Raw genomic sequence first — 17,093 nt, forward strand, 5'->3', positions numbered from 1 at the left:
TTGGAAATAGTGTATTTCATTTTATATACTATTTTTAGACTAGTTCCAAAATTTCTAAAATTTGCACTGATCTTAATTATTTTAAATTAGCGTATCTTATATTACATTAGCAAAATTTTTTTTCTTGATTGCCCTGCTTGGGATATGAGATTATGAGCGCTTTGTTTAGAAAAAAAAAGAAGAAACCATTCTAGTAAAGGAAAAAATAACATAGGGCAGAGAAACTGATACACAAGAGCATCTGTAACAGGATAATCATATATCCTGGTTCTGTTAAACCAAACTCTCAATTCTTAATTATCTTATTTCCGGTTTAGTTACTTTATTCCAGTAAACCAAGTCTAGTGTGTTTAGATCGAGTATATGTAGGCCTTTGGCCATCTTTGAGAAACTTAGGGGGTGTTATTAGTTTGTTAATTTGTAAATCCATATAAAATTTGAAAATTTCTATTAATTATGAAATCAAGATATATGGATTTTGAAATAACATGTGTTTACCCATGGATTTGAATCCTTCTATTTTTCTCTTTCAATTCCATTCAATTCCATTTAAAACATAATTTGGATTCTCAAATCCAAAAACAAATGACTAAACGAATAACATAAGATTTTAACTAGTATTTATAAATCATAGAATCAATAACACATGAATTTAATTAGGATTTTAAAATCAATGATTGAATAACAAATGATTTTTGTTTGGATTTCTAATTCCATATAAATCTATGAACCAATAACCCCTCCTTAATCAAAAAACACAAATTATCTTCTTCAATCTCCTTATTTCTATCGATCATCATCATCTTCCATAACACCAAATCTTAGATCTTCGTGGTGATCCTTCACCTTCTGGACTTTGATTTGCCCTTATCTCGTGCTCTCGGTGAGTGCTGATTCGGGATTTATCATACCGTTACAGCATCATTTTACCAAACAAGGCGATCAAAACAGATAACCAAACATAATCATTTAAAGACAATAGGATCAAGAGAAACAAAAAAAAACAGAAACATATAGAATAAGAATAAGTCAAATATCATCTAAAGATAAAATTGACCAAACTACACCTTCCTTTGATTTTTCTTTTCCAAACAAAAAGATTTTAACTTTTCAATTCGTTCGTGTCTTCCTAGTTTAGTAAGAAATCGTACTGTACATTGGTTAAGAGCCTAAAAACAGCGGTTTTGATAATCTTTTAGTGCCGCTTTATATACAGTAATCTAATAACACGAGCAAGTCGTTCTTTTACCTTCTGTTGCTACTTCTGGTGCTGTAATTCAGTCTCCGAGCAGCTCCTCTTCCTCCTCCTCCATGCCATCCTCTGTCATCATCGTCGTCATCATCATCATCTTCGTTGTAGGCCACTGGTTTTTTAGCAGATCTTGAAGTTTTTCTTGGCGTTGGGCGTTTTCTCTTGACGTTTGATGAATAGATGGTGAAGTCAACCGTATCTTCTCTCATTGCGTTCTTAAACTCCTGCAAAACAAAATAGATGAAGAAAATGATGAATTCTTTGCCCAGGGATTTAAATTTTACTAGTGAACAAAAAGGCTTTGGGGTTTTGACCTGATATCTCTGAACTAAGTCTTGATATGTTGAAGGTAAGTCAGTGCGAGTTTCACTGAGGTCAAAGGCAACGCTTTGTCTGGACAGAGGATCTCCTGGCTTCAATGGTTCCGTTGGAGAATAGGCCTGAGATATTTTGTTTCCAAACACCAATCATATTTTCGTGAACAAAGTTAACGAAAAAGAAAAAGAAGTGGAAAGAAAGAATCGTACTTGGCACCGGTCATCATTTAAGCTATATGTGACTTTTAAGTATCTCTTGAGCTTCAAAAGAAGTTGTATAGCTATAGCTGCTGCGCAATCAACCTGAAATGGTACCAAAAGAAAGACTGGCATGAGAAGAACACGCTATATATAACACTAACGATGATATAAAGAATGCTTAATTTTGATAAACCAACCATACGTAAAACTGAACCAATCTGCCCTGACCTGACCCAAAAAGCCAAACACAATTCAATTATTGTAAGGTTTGTAATTATTCTATATACGGAGAACCAAAACTAATCTTTAGATAAAGGAAACACCAAACTAAAACATTGTTTTAAGAAAATTGAGTAATTTTATTAAAACCAAACCAAAACTGAACTGACCCGAATTTTTACCAAACCTCTCAATGCAAGATTCGGGTTACATTAGTTATCTTCCTAGACCGAAAAAGTGAAAATTTGGAACAAAGAGAAACCCGATTTTCACACCCTAAGCATCACAAGAGAAAAAGTTAAGAAGACTACCTTAATTTTCTGCAGATCATCGGTGGATAATTCAGGAGGATCAGATGAGGTCATTTTGTGAACATCTGCTTTCCCATTATGGACTTGATATGAAGTGAACTGATCCCTTGAATCTTGGTATACTGCACCATTGAGGTCAATTGGAGTTGGATGGGCATAGGAATTCCAATGTGTTGGTTCTTCTTGGATTCTTGTGTTTAGATCCATCATGTGCATATGTCCGGGAATCGGACCTTGTTGGTACGTTCCATTTCCATGCTGAGTCTTTGCGGACTCTTTATGTAACAAAGCCTTCAAATTTGACTCAACTGCACCAGCCCGAATTTGCATAACTCGGTTTATGGAATATACAAGATAGAGTGGCTCATCAGGTGATGTGAATGGAAGTAAAGCAAGGGTTTCAGTGCAATACCTGTAAAGAGAAACAGTAAAGTTAGTGTTTATTTTACCACAGAGAGAATGTGAAATTTTTTGTAGAGCGAATACTCACTTCATAAAGGATATTACTGAGCCACTCCAGGTTGGATTATCAAACTTGCGAACAATTGAAGTCATAAATTTGTTTCGAGAAACCCTGTTTCCACGGATAAGCTTGTAGATCCTAGAGACTCCAAGTCTAGCTTGTGTGAGAGTACTACTAGTATGATCATTTTTGCCCGACATGTTTGTTGAACCCTTTTGCTGAAGACTTTGATTTGGTTCTGAAGTGACCTGGCTGATGGATTGCATGAAGATAAACGACATTTGAAGTCCGTCACCGAGACGGCTCTCAAAAAAAGCCGGATATCTGATGAAAATTTCAAAGTCTGTTAGTGTGCTCATACATGATTACCGTATAATGTAAAATTTTGTGAAATCCAATCAGAGGATTTACTTCTCATGCATATTCATTAGTAAATGATGGGCCAGCTTTTGGTTGGCCTCTTGAGGATCCGTCTCGAGGGCAATCAAATAAGGGACACACGTAATAGGATGAACTAGGCCTTGACGTAGTACAACTTCCACTATCTGCGAAATAGAATACCTCTCAATAATTCAGACAAGAGAAAAGTCAGAAGCAAAAATTATTATTGGAAAAAAGGGCGAACCTTGAGAGCAGTCTGGCGAATTTGATCATCGAAGTCTAAGCATCTACCTAATATCTTATCCCAATACAACTGCACAATGCCTCCGCAAATGTTGGTGTCACCTGCACCAGCGGCCACAGGTACAGTATGGCCACCTTGCTCAATTGGGTTAACCACGTTATCACTGGCTTTCTCGGATCCCAATTGTTTTTCCGCATCAAGAAGGTATTCATAGATGTTTTGTAATGCTTGCATCTGGATCATGAGCATTAAAAAAGGATGCAATCATATGTAAGCGTAAAACAAAACATGTACACCATATAAATAGAAAACGTACATAGATGGGTGATATTACCTTCATACGCCCATTTGCTTCATCTGCTAATGTAGTCTCGATTATCTTTCCAATGTCTTCTTCCAACATATACTCAGGTCGTGCAATTAGGATGAATCCTAAAGCCTACAGGAAATTTGGGAACACCGTTATTCTAGCATATCGCAATATCGAGAATGTGCAACAGCTAGCACTGTAAGCACCATACCTGCAGCGACCTGACTTTCAAAGCAATATCTTCCGTTCGGAGATGTCGTTTAAACAAATTGAGACAGCCAGAGAGGTTGAAATTCTTGCCACCTGAGGTGCTAATAAGAGAATTTCCATGGCGAATAAGCAAGCCAAGACAAAAAAGGGACCGCCCAGCAATCTGAAATAGACAGAATATTTTCACCATTAAGCTCCAAACTAATCCGTTGCTGGATTCATCTTGTAAAGAATAACAATTATCCCAACTCAGTCAGTACTAAGTCAAATGAGATATATGTGAATATTGAATATTACTCTCAGTAGGCAGTAAAATCGCAATGAAGAGCAGTGTTAGTAGAGAATACTGATCTTCTAAGCAAGAGGGAAATGGGAGTCACTTGTGTCTATTTCAAGTTAAACAAAATACAGTCCAATGAGTATAGGAACAAACACCAATTTAGGTGATGATGCAACCAAATTTACACTCACAAATGCAAGCCGCAACAGTATACTATACCGCCGACCCACAGATACTCATACTCCAGTTGCAAAATCATGTGCATGAAACAAGACTCCAAGACCTTAATTGTGCTTAAACATGAAAAAATCCTGATGCATGATCTATTCAAAGTAAACCCACCTGTGTGTTATCGGAACCTTGGGCCTCCAGCCGCTTAAAAAAGAACTGAAGAAGATGCTCAACTATGCTAACACCTTTCCCCGCCAATTTACTCACAGAACAAAGACACCTGAGAATTCAAAGGGTTGCACTAATTAAATAGAAGGTAATTTCCTAAAAAAGATGAGTGATGTTAATCGACTGCATCTTTTATGAAGACATGCAATCGTCCCAAAAACAATGAATGTATGTGAAAGAGAAGACAATGAATAGAGCCAAGAGTGATGGTAGTTGAAATATAGAGGGTACCTAACGCAAGCATGAACAACAGTTAGAAACGAATGCCGAACAATCATATGCTTTAGATCTTGTTCCAGATCTTCTGTGACACTTAGAGGCAGCTTCCGGATCAATGGTAGGACAGAATCGATAATGAAAATAATACTCTCTAGTAACTGTGCTCCTGTTCTACTATCAGCCTGCAATAAATACAGGACGAAAGGCAATTAGTCACACTTAAAGTTTGAGATCCTATTGTGCAAACGCTTTCACACAGTTGATTTCTTTCTGGATGTCACCACTATATTTTTAAGGAAAACAAGCATAGGTAAGTTCTTAAATCTTAACAGAATCATTCCTTTACGAAACTTAAAAAGAATTTTGACCAGATGAGACATAACCTGACTCTTCAGATACGGCTGTAAGGTGATGACAAATTTAGTAGGGTCTGAAGCCGGTGTACACAGCCCAGGATCCACCAGACAGAAAGCATGCAAAACAAGTACATAAGGAAGTACTTGCAACTCTCCTTCTTCACGGCTCATTTCTTCTACCTGAGGGAATATAAGATGTTTGTTATTGGTTCTTGACCAACCCATCATCAATGCAGAAATGAAGCATTAATGTTGACCTGTAATATTTTTTCCAGTAAGCACTTGCACATCAGCTCGCAGCGCCTGCGTACTGATGCAAGAGCAACTGGGTTAATACCAGCAGCTTTAGCTGCTTGAGGAAAAAAATCCAGGGCCAGGGCACGCTTAATAATTGTTACAAGAAGCTGTTGATTTGAGGTCCTGCTTAACAACCCAACCATTTGCTTGGTTTTCTTTTCCAGTTCCAGTGGAATGGAGCTAGCGTCACTAGCAAACTGAGTATGATGCCCTGGAGGTTCCTCAAACCAAAATTCATAGAAAGTTTTGCACACAAGATCCTGTAGATGAAGAAATATCTATTATAGATCTTGTGTTTAAGCATAATATCACACTAAAAATGAGGACAATGCATACTGAATACAAAATTACCTGAACGCTAGACTCATCATCACTGATACGAGATAATATCTCAGCGCACGCACTTGTGAATTCAGAGAAGTTGGGATTTGAAGTACACATGTCACGTATTATCTTGATGGCTCGTTTTCGAACACTCACTCCAGTATCCTTAATCCTCTCAGCGACCTTCTCAAAATACTGCAAAAATTGCCATGGGTCAGCAAAGAAACAGCAATAGTGGGGAATGTGATATAACAATATTGATACAGGTCAATTACCTTTATACCAACATCCGGATGTGATGCAATATGCCTACCAACAAGTTCCAGTGCTGCTTCTCTAACAGATATTGCAGAATCACAAAACCTTCCCTCAACAGCCAACTGAACACGTTTATCACACAGTACCTCTGGATCAGCTTCAACAATTATACTAACCTGTCATGGCCAATGACAGAATGTATTATCATCGCTAGAATAGCATAACTATATTCTGACTTTTCGCACAAACAGAACTAACTATGTGTTTATACACATTGCTCACTTACTGCTCGCAAAGCTTTGGCCCTAATGTTGGGAGCGTTCTCTCTTAAACTAGCCTGAAATATATAACACAGTTAGAAAGATGAAAACTCAGAAAAAAAAAGATGCACACAAAACCTTTCACTAACCAGGAGCATGTTTAGAATCTTATCAAATCCTCTGGAAAAGGAACTATTCATTCCAAGGGCTAAAGTAATCTTCTTGATAGCATCTCTTGTCAAGAACGAAGTAGTTGCTCCAGAGTTACGGATTATTGACTTTGCTTTCAGTCTGGCAATGTAATATTTGAATTTATCCTGAGATTTTGGGACATCTTTATACCAAAGGCACAGATAAAACCTGCACAAAGTACCTTCCATATAAGACCCACCTATATTGCAAAATCCGTGTGAAAAGAGTCAGGAACAAACCAGCAAATGAAAGTATGCACATCATCAGTAGATCCTGCATCCTGAAGGTAATTCAAGAGCATCTGTTGCACAACTTCGGTCTTTGTAATCATACTTGGGTTTTCGATGCTTTCTTCTGATTCCAACTTACCAGTACCCTTGGTGTCCGTCTTGCAGTAAGACTGTAGTACAAGAAGTTTCCTCTTGCATACACAAAACGGACAGTGCCAATTCCGACTTGGAATGTCTAGTTCCTTTAAACCCAAACAGTCACCATGAAACCGCCTTTGACAAATTTGACAGACCAATAAGTTCCCAGCCCTTTTACCTAAACAAATAGTGCAATCTTTTGTGCAAACTTGATCAACGTTAATTTCACTATCTGACTCTAGTAACGTCCAGAATCTGTCTTTACTGCAGAGGACAGCATCACGTTTCAACCTTGCAGCTATTGTACCTAGCAAGTCAATGGCCATTATTCGAGCAGAGACATCTTTTGATTTCAACCCTGCATTATGTAGCAGTATGACACAGAGAACCTGCAATAGTTGACCTGTCAGAGTGGAAAGAAACATTGGTTTGTAATTAGAAGAAGAAACACAGTAACACAATATATTTACCTCAAGAATAGGAGACACAGACGGATATTCAGGAAGATTTAATGCTGTCAGTAAGTCCATAACAAGATTCTCAATAATCAATTTTATCTCAGAAGCATCCTGACCCTTAAAACTGGTAAATCGTTCAAGGACACGAGTCCAGAAGAGGCAACATGTTTCTGTAGCAGCTTCATGACACTTAGTAAGGTAGCCAACATCAACTGGGGTCTCCAGTATAGAGTTTCCACTGGAAGCCTGTCTTGAGGTTTCAGGAAGGTTTGTGCTGTTGTGAACCAACTGAATGAGCAAAGCAGTGACCATTTGAATCTGCCTCTGTTCTTCATCAGGGAGAAGATACGCTCTCAATGCTCGTTTCGAGGAAGGTAACTTCCAGAGCAATTGAGATATTTCATCTATCACATATGTTCGGTGTTGAGAATATGAATTATAAATCTGCAATTAAATAGAAATTTAAAATATTTAAAGAACATTACTGACGTGAAGACACTGATCTTTAGAACAGAAAACATAGCAAAGATACGGATTATGGAGTAAGTGGAAAGTCTTACACCACCGATTAAGCTAATTGCTTTAAGTTGCAGAAGTTGGATATTTTCCACCAGAAATGTTGTAATACTTGTCTTCAGCAGTTGTAAAATGCAACTGTCAGACAACCTTTCTACCAACAACAGGTCCTTGAGTAAGCCAAGAATTGTGCAAAGTTTCTGTAGTGCAGTATTCACTGCTCCAGAGATCCTACAGACAGAAATAGCAGATGGGAAAATGTGTGCAACTAACATAAAAAAAAGAATGGGTATTAATTAGTAAACCTGTTCACTGACGACTTCTTTACTTTGCCGCTTTTTCCTATGCGCCGCCTTTTGCTGGCTGAGCCCATCTCATGATCAGGATCATCATCATCATCACCTATAAAAGCATGTGGCATATATCTATATGTCAGATTTGTGTAAGTAGAATAGAAATGAGAATATTGAAAAAACAACAAAGCATGTCAAAAGGCACAATCTTTGCGCTTACATACTAGGATAAAACTAAAGTTTCAGATATTGGAAGATGACATGCCATACATTGGTACAGAATATGCATAGCAAATGCAACTTCCAAAGTAAATTGGAAAAACAACCTTCAAATGCCACATTTTCTGCCGGTTTACTTCCAGTGCGGTATGATGGATCATAAGCAGACATAACAGCCATCATTTGGTGCCTAGAAAACTCCAGAATTCTCTCAATTATCTGATTGAAAGAAGTAAAAAAGATATAAAAAAATAAATCACTCAAATATGATGGAACGGTAGCAGTGAGCAGATAACCATAAACAGACTTCAGGGAAAATAACACTTAAGATGCACTCACCTCCTCCTTGTAGAGCTGCTTTGGCATATCACTGTTGGCCATCACTGCTAGCGATGCATGAATTGACTCAAGGGCACCAAGAACCAACAAAACTGAATCTGAATCTGACTGAAATATTTTTGCGCAGAAAATGTTAGGTACAAAAAGAAAAAAAGGTATTTGCCACTTTTATAATACTAAACGTGATAATTTAACACACAGTACAAAGAAATAAATCAATAATGCATCCTTGCAAGTCCAAGAAAATATACTTCGAACAGAGAAAAAATAACTTTGATTGAAAGCTAAATTGTACGATAAAACAGTCCATGCGTCGACTGCAACATGAAAGAATCCTCACAACTATAAAGCAAGAGAGGAGCAAATAGAGAGAGACAAACAAAAAATTACTCACATGTTCACTATAAATGGACAAGCCTTCTGCCCTGTGTATCTGATGATCCAGAGTGCGCAATAACCTCGATAGAATATCAACAGGTACCATATGCAGAAGCATTTTTGACCGTATAGTCATCAATTCATTTACAAGAACACGAACTTCATCAACAGGCACTGATGACCACTCTGTTTCATCCCTATCATCACCAGGGACTTCAGCTCTGCCACAGAAGTCCTCCAACATCTCACAAAAGCTATTTACGATGGACTCTAAACAAGCATTAAAAAAACTACAATTACTGAGAGGGTAGAGGTGCCTGCAAAGAAAACAAGGAAACGAGGACAAACAGACCTTGCAGCACAGATGGATCTGGTTGAACTGAAGACAAGTCATCTTTACGTTTCTTCTTTCCCTTTGGCTTTTTGGAAGCAGAAATTTCCTGCACTTTCATTTGGTTATGTACATGGCACAGAAGAAAGCCACTTATAGATGAAGATTATGATAATGGGCCTACATTCATGGTGATCGTTTCAGGCCGAGAGTCATGATATGCAGTACCATCATTCGGTGACTGGTTTGTCAGAGTTTCGTGCTGCCAACTATGATCTTCTTCAACATGATTTGATCGTAATACCCTTTTCACAGGTTCAGGTTCGATACTCCTAGCTAAATGATTATCCGTCTGTCGATGCATCTTGACAGGAACACTTGGCTCAGAAATTATCTTTTGAGGCACTTCATTGGTAAAGACTGGATCGCAGGTCGGTCCTGATAAACTTGAAAATTGTAATAAATAATAAAGACAAACATATCAAATCTATCATACACTAACACAATATCAAGTTTTCCTGGAACGTCGAATAGAGGTTCACAATCACCTGACTGGATGAACAAAGAAGGAAGATACTACTAGGATCAAGCATTAAAGGCATCTTAAATGCGGACCAAATAATCTAAAACCTAGGATTCTTTTCAAAAAGATGTTCAATATATCCCCCGAAATCTGTTACTCCGCAGATTAGCCAAAAAAGGAAAAAATGAGAAGGCTTCATTTACCGGGGGTAACATACTCAAATGCTCCAGGATTGCATCGTAGAACTTGGTCATATAACTGAAAATGCTCCCCAGAATTAAAATCGGGCGCCCTAGCCTCGTTTCTAAGATCCCTGTTAGATTAAATCAGAGAAAAAGAAGTTAGTGCCCTCTACAATCATAGTCTCGGCATGAATTTCCCTGTGTAACAGAAAATTCCCACTATCACTACTTAATTCAAGGTCAGCCTTGAAAATAACCCCTTTAACCAGCACAGAACAAAATGTTACCGATCACTTCACCAACAAAATTGCCCAAACCTGAAGACGTAAACATTATCTAATCATCAAACCTCTTTTATATCAGCCAACAAGACAACATATTATTCACTGCAGTCACAACTAATTTTCATCGATAGGCTGATTCGTTAGCTTCTTAAACTCACATATGACACACGAGATAATCGACTTAACAATACTAACAACGAGGTAGATTCAACCAAACAGCAACGCATTTCACCAATCCAATTGACCAAAAAAAGCACTAACTAGTTTCTGATTTCCAGTGACACGAATTTTAGTTGCCAAATATGAAAACAATAGATCGCTTACAGGTAAGAAACGTCAGTCTCTTGAAGCATGTTTGCGATTCTACTAGATTGCGCTAGAATCTCACTGCGATCCAACGACCTGTAGCTACTACCTTCGCCAACCTCATCGAACAGCTTGAAGTCTCCAGGTTCCGCCGCACCACAGAATATAGGCAACGACGGTAGCGGCAAGTAAGGAGCAACCTCCGACTGCACAGTATTAGCCAAACCGATCCCGAACTGAGTCAAACTCGAACTTGAACCCCAGCCGGAACTGCTTGGATTGCTCATCTTTGGATCGAACTGTAGTCGTCACGAATTCAAAAATTAGGGTTTCGAGGTATCAGATTTCGAAGAACATCGAGGAATCGAAGGGGAATTTGAGAGGATTTTGAAGAAAGTTTATCAGTTCATATAGAGAATTGAGCCCTAGATTGGAATTAGGGAAGAATTTAGAGGCAATTAGGAAGATGCAATTGGCGGGGAAAGTAAATGAGCAATCTTCCCCTGAAATTTTCCTCATTTTTAGACATTAAAATGATTTAAGGTATTTTTTCCTATACGGAATGACGATTGTACCCTCAACTATTCACTTGATGGCAGTTAACAATCGTTAAGTAAAATGGGGTAGTTTCGGGTGGTTAAGTTATTTTCGTAGTCAGGGTCGTTTTGATTTTTGAAACGCGATATTTTTACTCATTAATGATATATTTAAAATAAATATTCATTTTCTTTTTGTTGGAAAACCATATATTCATTTATATATATTCTTTTGTTAATAAGGTAGTTTTGGGCTAGGACCAGTTTTTGATATTCATTTTTTTGCCAAACAAGATATGCATTTTGATTTGCAAAGAAAATGTTTAAACTAGATTTCTTTTGTAAAATTTATGAAATCCAAAAAAAAAATTGCTAGTCAAAAATATTATATACATCTTATATATGTATTCAACGAAATATTTTTACTCATTAATGATATATTTAAAATAAATATTCATTTTCTTTTTGTTGGAAAACCATATATTCATTTATATATATTCTTTTGTGAATAAGGTAGTTTTGGGCTAGGACCAGTTTTTGATATTCATTTTTTTGCCAAACAAGATATGCATTTTGATTTGCAAAGAAAATGTTTAAACTAGATTTCTTTTGTAAAATTTATGAAATCCAAAAAAAAAATTGCTAGTCAAAAATATTATATACATCTTATATATGTATTCAACGAAATATTTTTACTCATTAATGATATATTTAAAATAAATATTCATTTTCTTTTTGTTGGAAAACCATATATTCATTTATATATATTCTTTTGTGAATAAGGTAGTTTTGGGCTAGGACCAGTTTTTGATATTCATTTTTTTGCCAAACAAGATATGCATTTTGATTTGCAAAGAAAATGTTTAAACTAGATTTCTTTTGTAAAATTTATGAAATCCAAAAAAAAAATTGCTAGTCAAAAATATTATATACATCTTATATATGTATTCAACGAAATCTCATTACTCCATTAATCAATCCTTGGAAGATATATGTTAGAAGATTATATATGGATATTGTTGCATCTTTGGAAAAGCTTAGATAAATTGGTGTTCTAAAACTTTTCGGATAAACCCTCTATTAGCTCATTCAATATTGGGACCGATGAGATTGATCCAAACCGAGTCGAGATCGAGACTGTTTTTGGATTGATTTCATCGGTTCCCAATGTTCAAAACGCTTAGGAAGATATATGAAGGAGCTTGGCCAAAATCAAACTTAAGAGGAAAAAAATGCAGAGAGAGTTTGTCTTTTAAGGTTAGTACAAGTGATGGGAAATGTTTGGACCTTCATGATGTTGCTCCACCTAATTAGCAGTTCAAACAAATATACAATGTCAAGATTAACTTTTGACTGGGAACTATTTAATATAGTCTTTTTTCAGCAAAATTATGGACATGCTTTGGAATTCAGATTGCAATTGGGAAACGAAGATGGTAGATTTTGTGGTTGATGCTATTTATTTTTCGGCCAAAGAAAGCATAACTAATTTAGTATTCAGCACGGCAGAAACACAAGGAAATAGCTTTCTTGTAAATAGTCGTTATTAAACAATAAAAACAAAATTGCTTCCCACCGAAAATATAATTAAGATTTAACATTTCGGAATATGAAGAGTATACAACCTTGAAGACAATAAGCTTTCTTCAGCAGAACTTACAACAGTCTCATTCCAAGATCGTGAATCATTGGTGTTTCTGAGTTCCACTACATTTCATTTACGAAAAAAATTAGTCAAAAGAATTAGGATTTCAGACCTCTTACGAAACTGAGTAATGTATCTTTGCTCAGTTTTAGGATTTAGGATTTCATACCTTTTAAGAAATTGCAATTCCGGAAGAAATTCGCAACTTAGAGTCTGCTCCTCCACTGATTACACTCTCTCCTTTCCACCAGTCAGCAGATAAAACCTTCATAACCAAGTTTTTTTACACCATTTCAGTAACAAAAAGAAATAAAAGAGTAGAAGATATAAGATAAGATTGTGTTTACTTTACCTTGTCATTGTGTGTATCGATTACTGACAAAGGCCACTGCAAAAGGACAAAGAATATTAGTTTTAAAGAGGGAAAACCGTGGGTTATAACAGATAGGAGTGTGTGTGCTTTGTAATTACAGCGGTTCTGAGATCCCAGAGCATGATTTTGCCATCATAGGAAGCGGAGAGCAAGTGAAACCAAGAGCTTTTGTGCCATTTACAGGCGGAAATCCATGATGAGTGTGAAGAGAATTGAAACACGGGAGCGGATGTTCCTGCAGAGTAAATGAAGAGAGTTTATCAACTGTGTAATAAAAACTCGCTCTGATTACATATTGACTCGGCGTGTATTCATATGGATCTCTCACCTGGCTTACGAGGATCCCATACTCTAAGGATTGGATCTGAGCCACCAGCAGCTATAAGGGCAGAACCTTCACCACCAACATCGACCGTGTTGAGAGCTTTTCCACAGAACTACAATTTCATAGAAACAAACCGGCTCTAAGTTTCGGGGGAAACAACTTCAAAGCACTGATGTTTCAGCAACAACATGCCTGGTGTGTGCCCGAATTTATCAGAAAGAAAAGGAGAGAGAGAAGGCATACCAAGTTCAAAGAATCTTTCCCTGTCTCAACATCCCATCTCCTTACGGAATGGTCCCATGAAGATGAATAAATTACATCATACTCTGGCCAAACAACTGATGAGACACACTGTGTGTGTCCAACCAAAGAAGTCACCGCCTCTCCCTGTAAGAAATTCAATATCGTAATTGATATCAGATACTTGAACTCAGAAACACAACTGATAGTACATTTCTCTCTTTCTCTAGATTTGAAGAGTAGATAGTACGTTTCAAAAGAGTGCATATTATCCAGACTTTATTGCGGGTACCTCTGACTGAGATTCCTCGCCCTGATTATTCCCTTTTCTTTTCTTCACTGATACTGACTCCCCTTCTGAAGTAGACTCATTTGTGTTCCACAAATTGATCGTGCAATCCCATGAGCTTGAGCAAACCTAAATTTCATTATACAACAAAAAAAGGTGGTCAGCTTAGCTTGAAGAATTAAAGAAACGTACAATAGTTATAATTGCAAAACACAAGTTAAGTGAAAGGGGTAACAGCAAACCATGTTCCCGGATTTCTGAGCTGAAACACTTTGCACTGACGCCTTGTGTCCACGTAATATCTTATACGCCCTGACTTTTGTAGTAGAGTCAACAGATTCAGTTGGATCAAACTTCATACAGGAAGAGATATTTTTAGTTAGACGTAAAATTAACCTTTGATTATAATTATGATATATCATCCATGATTACCTTAAACAATCTCAAAGTACGATCTTTAGAGGAAGTAGCTACAGTAACAGTTTCTGCATCTGGATGCACAAATCAACACAAAAAAAACAAAGAAGTGATCAATGAGCAAAAAAGGAAAAATTCTTCATGTTAATATCATTTGCTAGTAGCCTAGTACAGACCGGGCATAGTATAGATTTCTCATGCTATGCTCATACCGTTGGAATTAACTAAAGCAACAGAAGAGATAGCCCCGGAGTGGCCTTCTAATATGTGTGAACACGATCCAGCCGAACTCCATACCCTTATCAGAAGAAAAACTAGATAATCTAAGATTCTTACAAATTTTGAAAGCAAATACAAAAGGACAAAAGATAATGGAATGCATATAAGATTAAATAAATGAGTCAAATGATTACCTTCCTAAACCGTCATAGCATCCAGTCAAAATGAACCTGCAAATAACAACAGCGAGATCAAGACAACCACTAAAACAATCTTTAGGAACAAGAACAAATGACTAATCATTAGCTATCATAGGGATCATTGGATGGCCTTGAATTGGAACAAATGAAGACTAATTCTACAAATGATATGGCAGTCGAGTATAATAAACAAAGATACAGGTCTATGATTTTCCATATGGCAAGGTGGTTGTGGAAAAAAGTGAATAAGAATTCGGAAATTGTAATTCAAATTACTAGTGTTATAGAAAAAAAAATCGTAAAACATGTCAGCAGCTAATATGGAAATTGTACATCATAAAGTAATGCAGTAGAAAAAATTACCTGGGAGAAGAACCATTAACCGCACTAACCCAATCATCATGCAAGGAGGGTTCTTCTTCCTTCCGTGGTGTCACAGCCCTTATGTATTCGATTTCAAGAGTACGCTCCTGCAAGAACCAAAGAACTTAATTATGTTTCCAATATAAAAGAAAACAAATTCCATGATGTAGACACTGGCAACAGCCAGTGCACTAAAATTAAACACCAAGATGAAACACATTACCGCCGAGATTCCCTTTGCCAGAAGAAACTCTTCAAGTGACATCCGAATAAGCTCCCCATCAATCAAGAAATCAAATGGCTCCGTTTTCCACTCAGGATTATCTGTTCATCAAAAGAGTCTCAGATAGGAATATTGCATAATCCAAGGCAGAGCAATAATAGATGTTTTTTTTTCTAAGCTCTAATTCATAAGTACAAACAAGTTCCTAAACGGATCACTATCCAAGTAACACTTAGGGTTTGAAAAATTTAAAGACAGGACCAATAAACACTAGCAATCGAAACTAAAACCCCTAAAAAATTAACGAGGTACAGGGGGACACGGAGAGAAGAACCTACCGGATTCAATAATAGAATTGACGATGGAAGAAAGACCGAGACGAGTGACATTGGAAGGGATGGCGACGGAATTGGCCGGAACTTTGAACGGAGAGTCAAGCTTCGTCACGAACTTGACGTGAAGTCTTCTAGAAACATCTTCTCTGTCGACATCCATTTTTGCCTCTTAACTTCTCCGATGGCCTGTTACGGAGCAAGAAGAAGACGCGGAGATAAATTAGGGTTCTGGCTCGAGGCGATGAAGTGTGGCGAATTAATCAAACAGACACAGGGTTTAAGGAAATTTTAAATTACGAAATTGACCTTCTTTTCCGGTTTAAATCATACCGGGGCTACTCAAACCAGAAATATGTGGTTCGACGAGTGAGATAATATCAATTTTGGGCCCAAAGCAATTGGATCTTTAAGATGGGCCCGCTCAGGCCTCTGTTTATACTTTACCGTATACAAACCAAACCAAAGAAAATTTAATTAATCAAACTGAACCGAGTAAATATTATTTCTTATCTTTTTTTTTTTAATCTTTTTTTGAGAATATGTAAATTGTTATAAACCATATGGATGGACTCCATAACCGGTCTATGGCCCATTAGGGTTTACCTTATTCTCTGTATCCTGCTATTATCCTTGTATATATATCCCTTATACTATTAATGAAAGACACAGTTCACAACACGTTATCAGCACAATAACTCTAGCTAACCGAGCAAACACAAAACCCTAGCCGTCTGAGCAAAGAAAAAAAAAAAAAAAAAAAATTAGATCAAAACCCTAATCGATCCAATCCCCGTTTCCCAAACGTCGTTGTCTCTGGTTTTGGTATCTCCGATCCCTCTGAGCCTACGTTACATTCTAAAGATAAGTACTGTAACCTCATATTTCATAATCGTTCGGCTCATGTGCTTGCCATTAGGATTTTATTGCTTTATCATATAAAACATTATATCATGACATATGCTTAACTTCTCTTCGACATGTAAGATATATGATATATTGGTTCATGTTTTATAAATATTGATCTAGTAATTAAAAGAACAAAATTATAATATAATCATGTCTTCTTGCTCAACGATCAATCGGAGTGAAATCTTATTGCTTCATTATCGGCGCAATTTTATTGTCTTGTTACTTTTATTATTTGGTTTGGTGAACCGGTTCGTTTAGTAACCCGAGATCCATTAGGATGTTTATTTAATCTCCTCTTATGCTTTTATAATTTTGCAAATTGCCGATCA

At 36.8% G+C, this 17,093-nt stretch overlaps 2 protein-coding genes across 4 annotated transcripts; both read right to left on the reverse strand.

The window, feature by feature from the left end:
* Positions 1-1,025: 1,025 nt before the first annotated feature.
* On the reverse strand, positions 1,026-11,198 carry LOC9307739 (nipped-B-like protein). 3 transcript variants are annotated; one of them, XM_021020903.1, is made up of 28 exons: positions 10,709-11,198; positions 10,136-10,231; positions 9,580-9,841; positions 9,417-9,504; positions 9,081-9,334; positions 8,687-8,794; positions 8,455-8,566; positions 8,141-8,237; positions 7,880-8,066; positions 7,332-7,763; positions 6,733-7,250; positions 6,451-6,661; positions 6,328-6,378; positions 6,059-6,217; positions 5,811-5,978; positions 5,420-5,719; positions 5,190-5,342; positions 4,819-4,988; positions 4,531-4,639; positions 3,910-4,071; positions 3,723-3,827; positions 3,389-3,622; positions 3,175-3,308; positions 2,791-3,087; positions 2,301-2,712; positions 1,780-1,872; positions 1,567-1,692; positions 1,026-1,476 (listed from the first exon to the last, which is right to left on the reverse strand). In XM_021020903.1, exons 1-28 carry the CDS (start codon positions 10,975-10,977, stop codon positions 1,246-1,248), a joined length of 5,538 nt encoding a protein of 1,845 aa, XP_020876562.1. In that variant the 5' UTR covers positions 10,978-11,198; the 3' UTR covers positions 1,026-1,245. The 3 variants fall into 3 exon arrangements, with proteins under 3 accessions (XP_020876562.1, XP_002873731.1, XP_020876563.1); XM_002873685.2 differs by having other exon boundaries at positions 9,580-9,833; positions 10,122-10,231; XM_021020904.1 differs by having other exon boundaries at positions 9,580-9,833; positions 10,709-10,803.
* A 1,535-nt stretch (positions 11,199-12,733) lies between these two features.
* Positions 12,734-16,154, reverse strand: LOC9309800 (ribosome biogenesis protein WDR12 homolog). The gene is made up of 14 exons (XM_021020927.1): positions 15,859-16,154; positions 15,521-15,621; positions 15,298-15,404; positions 14,929-14,964; positions 14,728-14,813; positions 14,531-14,589; positions 14,341-14,451; positions 14,102-14,227; positions 13,813-13,956; positions 13,573-13,681; positions 13,343-13,479; positions 13,224-13,259; positions 13,041-13,136; positions 12,734-12,933 (listed from the first exon to the last, which is right to left on the reverse strand). Exons 1-13 carry the CDS (start codon positions 16,013-16,015, stop codon positions 13,044-13,046), a joined length of 1,302 nt encoding a protein of 433 aa, XP_020876586.1. The 5' UTR covers positions 16,016-16,154; the 3' UTR covers positions 12,734-12,933; positions 13,041-13,043.
* Between the last annotated feature and the right edge of the window lie 939 nt (positions 16,155-17,093).

Source organism: Arabidopsis lyrata (genome assembly GCF_000004255.2).
Source record: "Arabidopsis lyrata subsp. lyrata unplaced genomic scaffold ARALYscaffold_6, whole genome shotgun sequence".
Lineage (NCBI taxonomy): Eukaryota > Viridiplantae > Streptophyta > Magnoliopsida > Brassicales > Brassicaceae > Arabidopsis > Arabidopsis lyrata.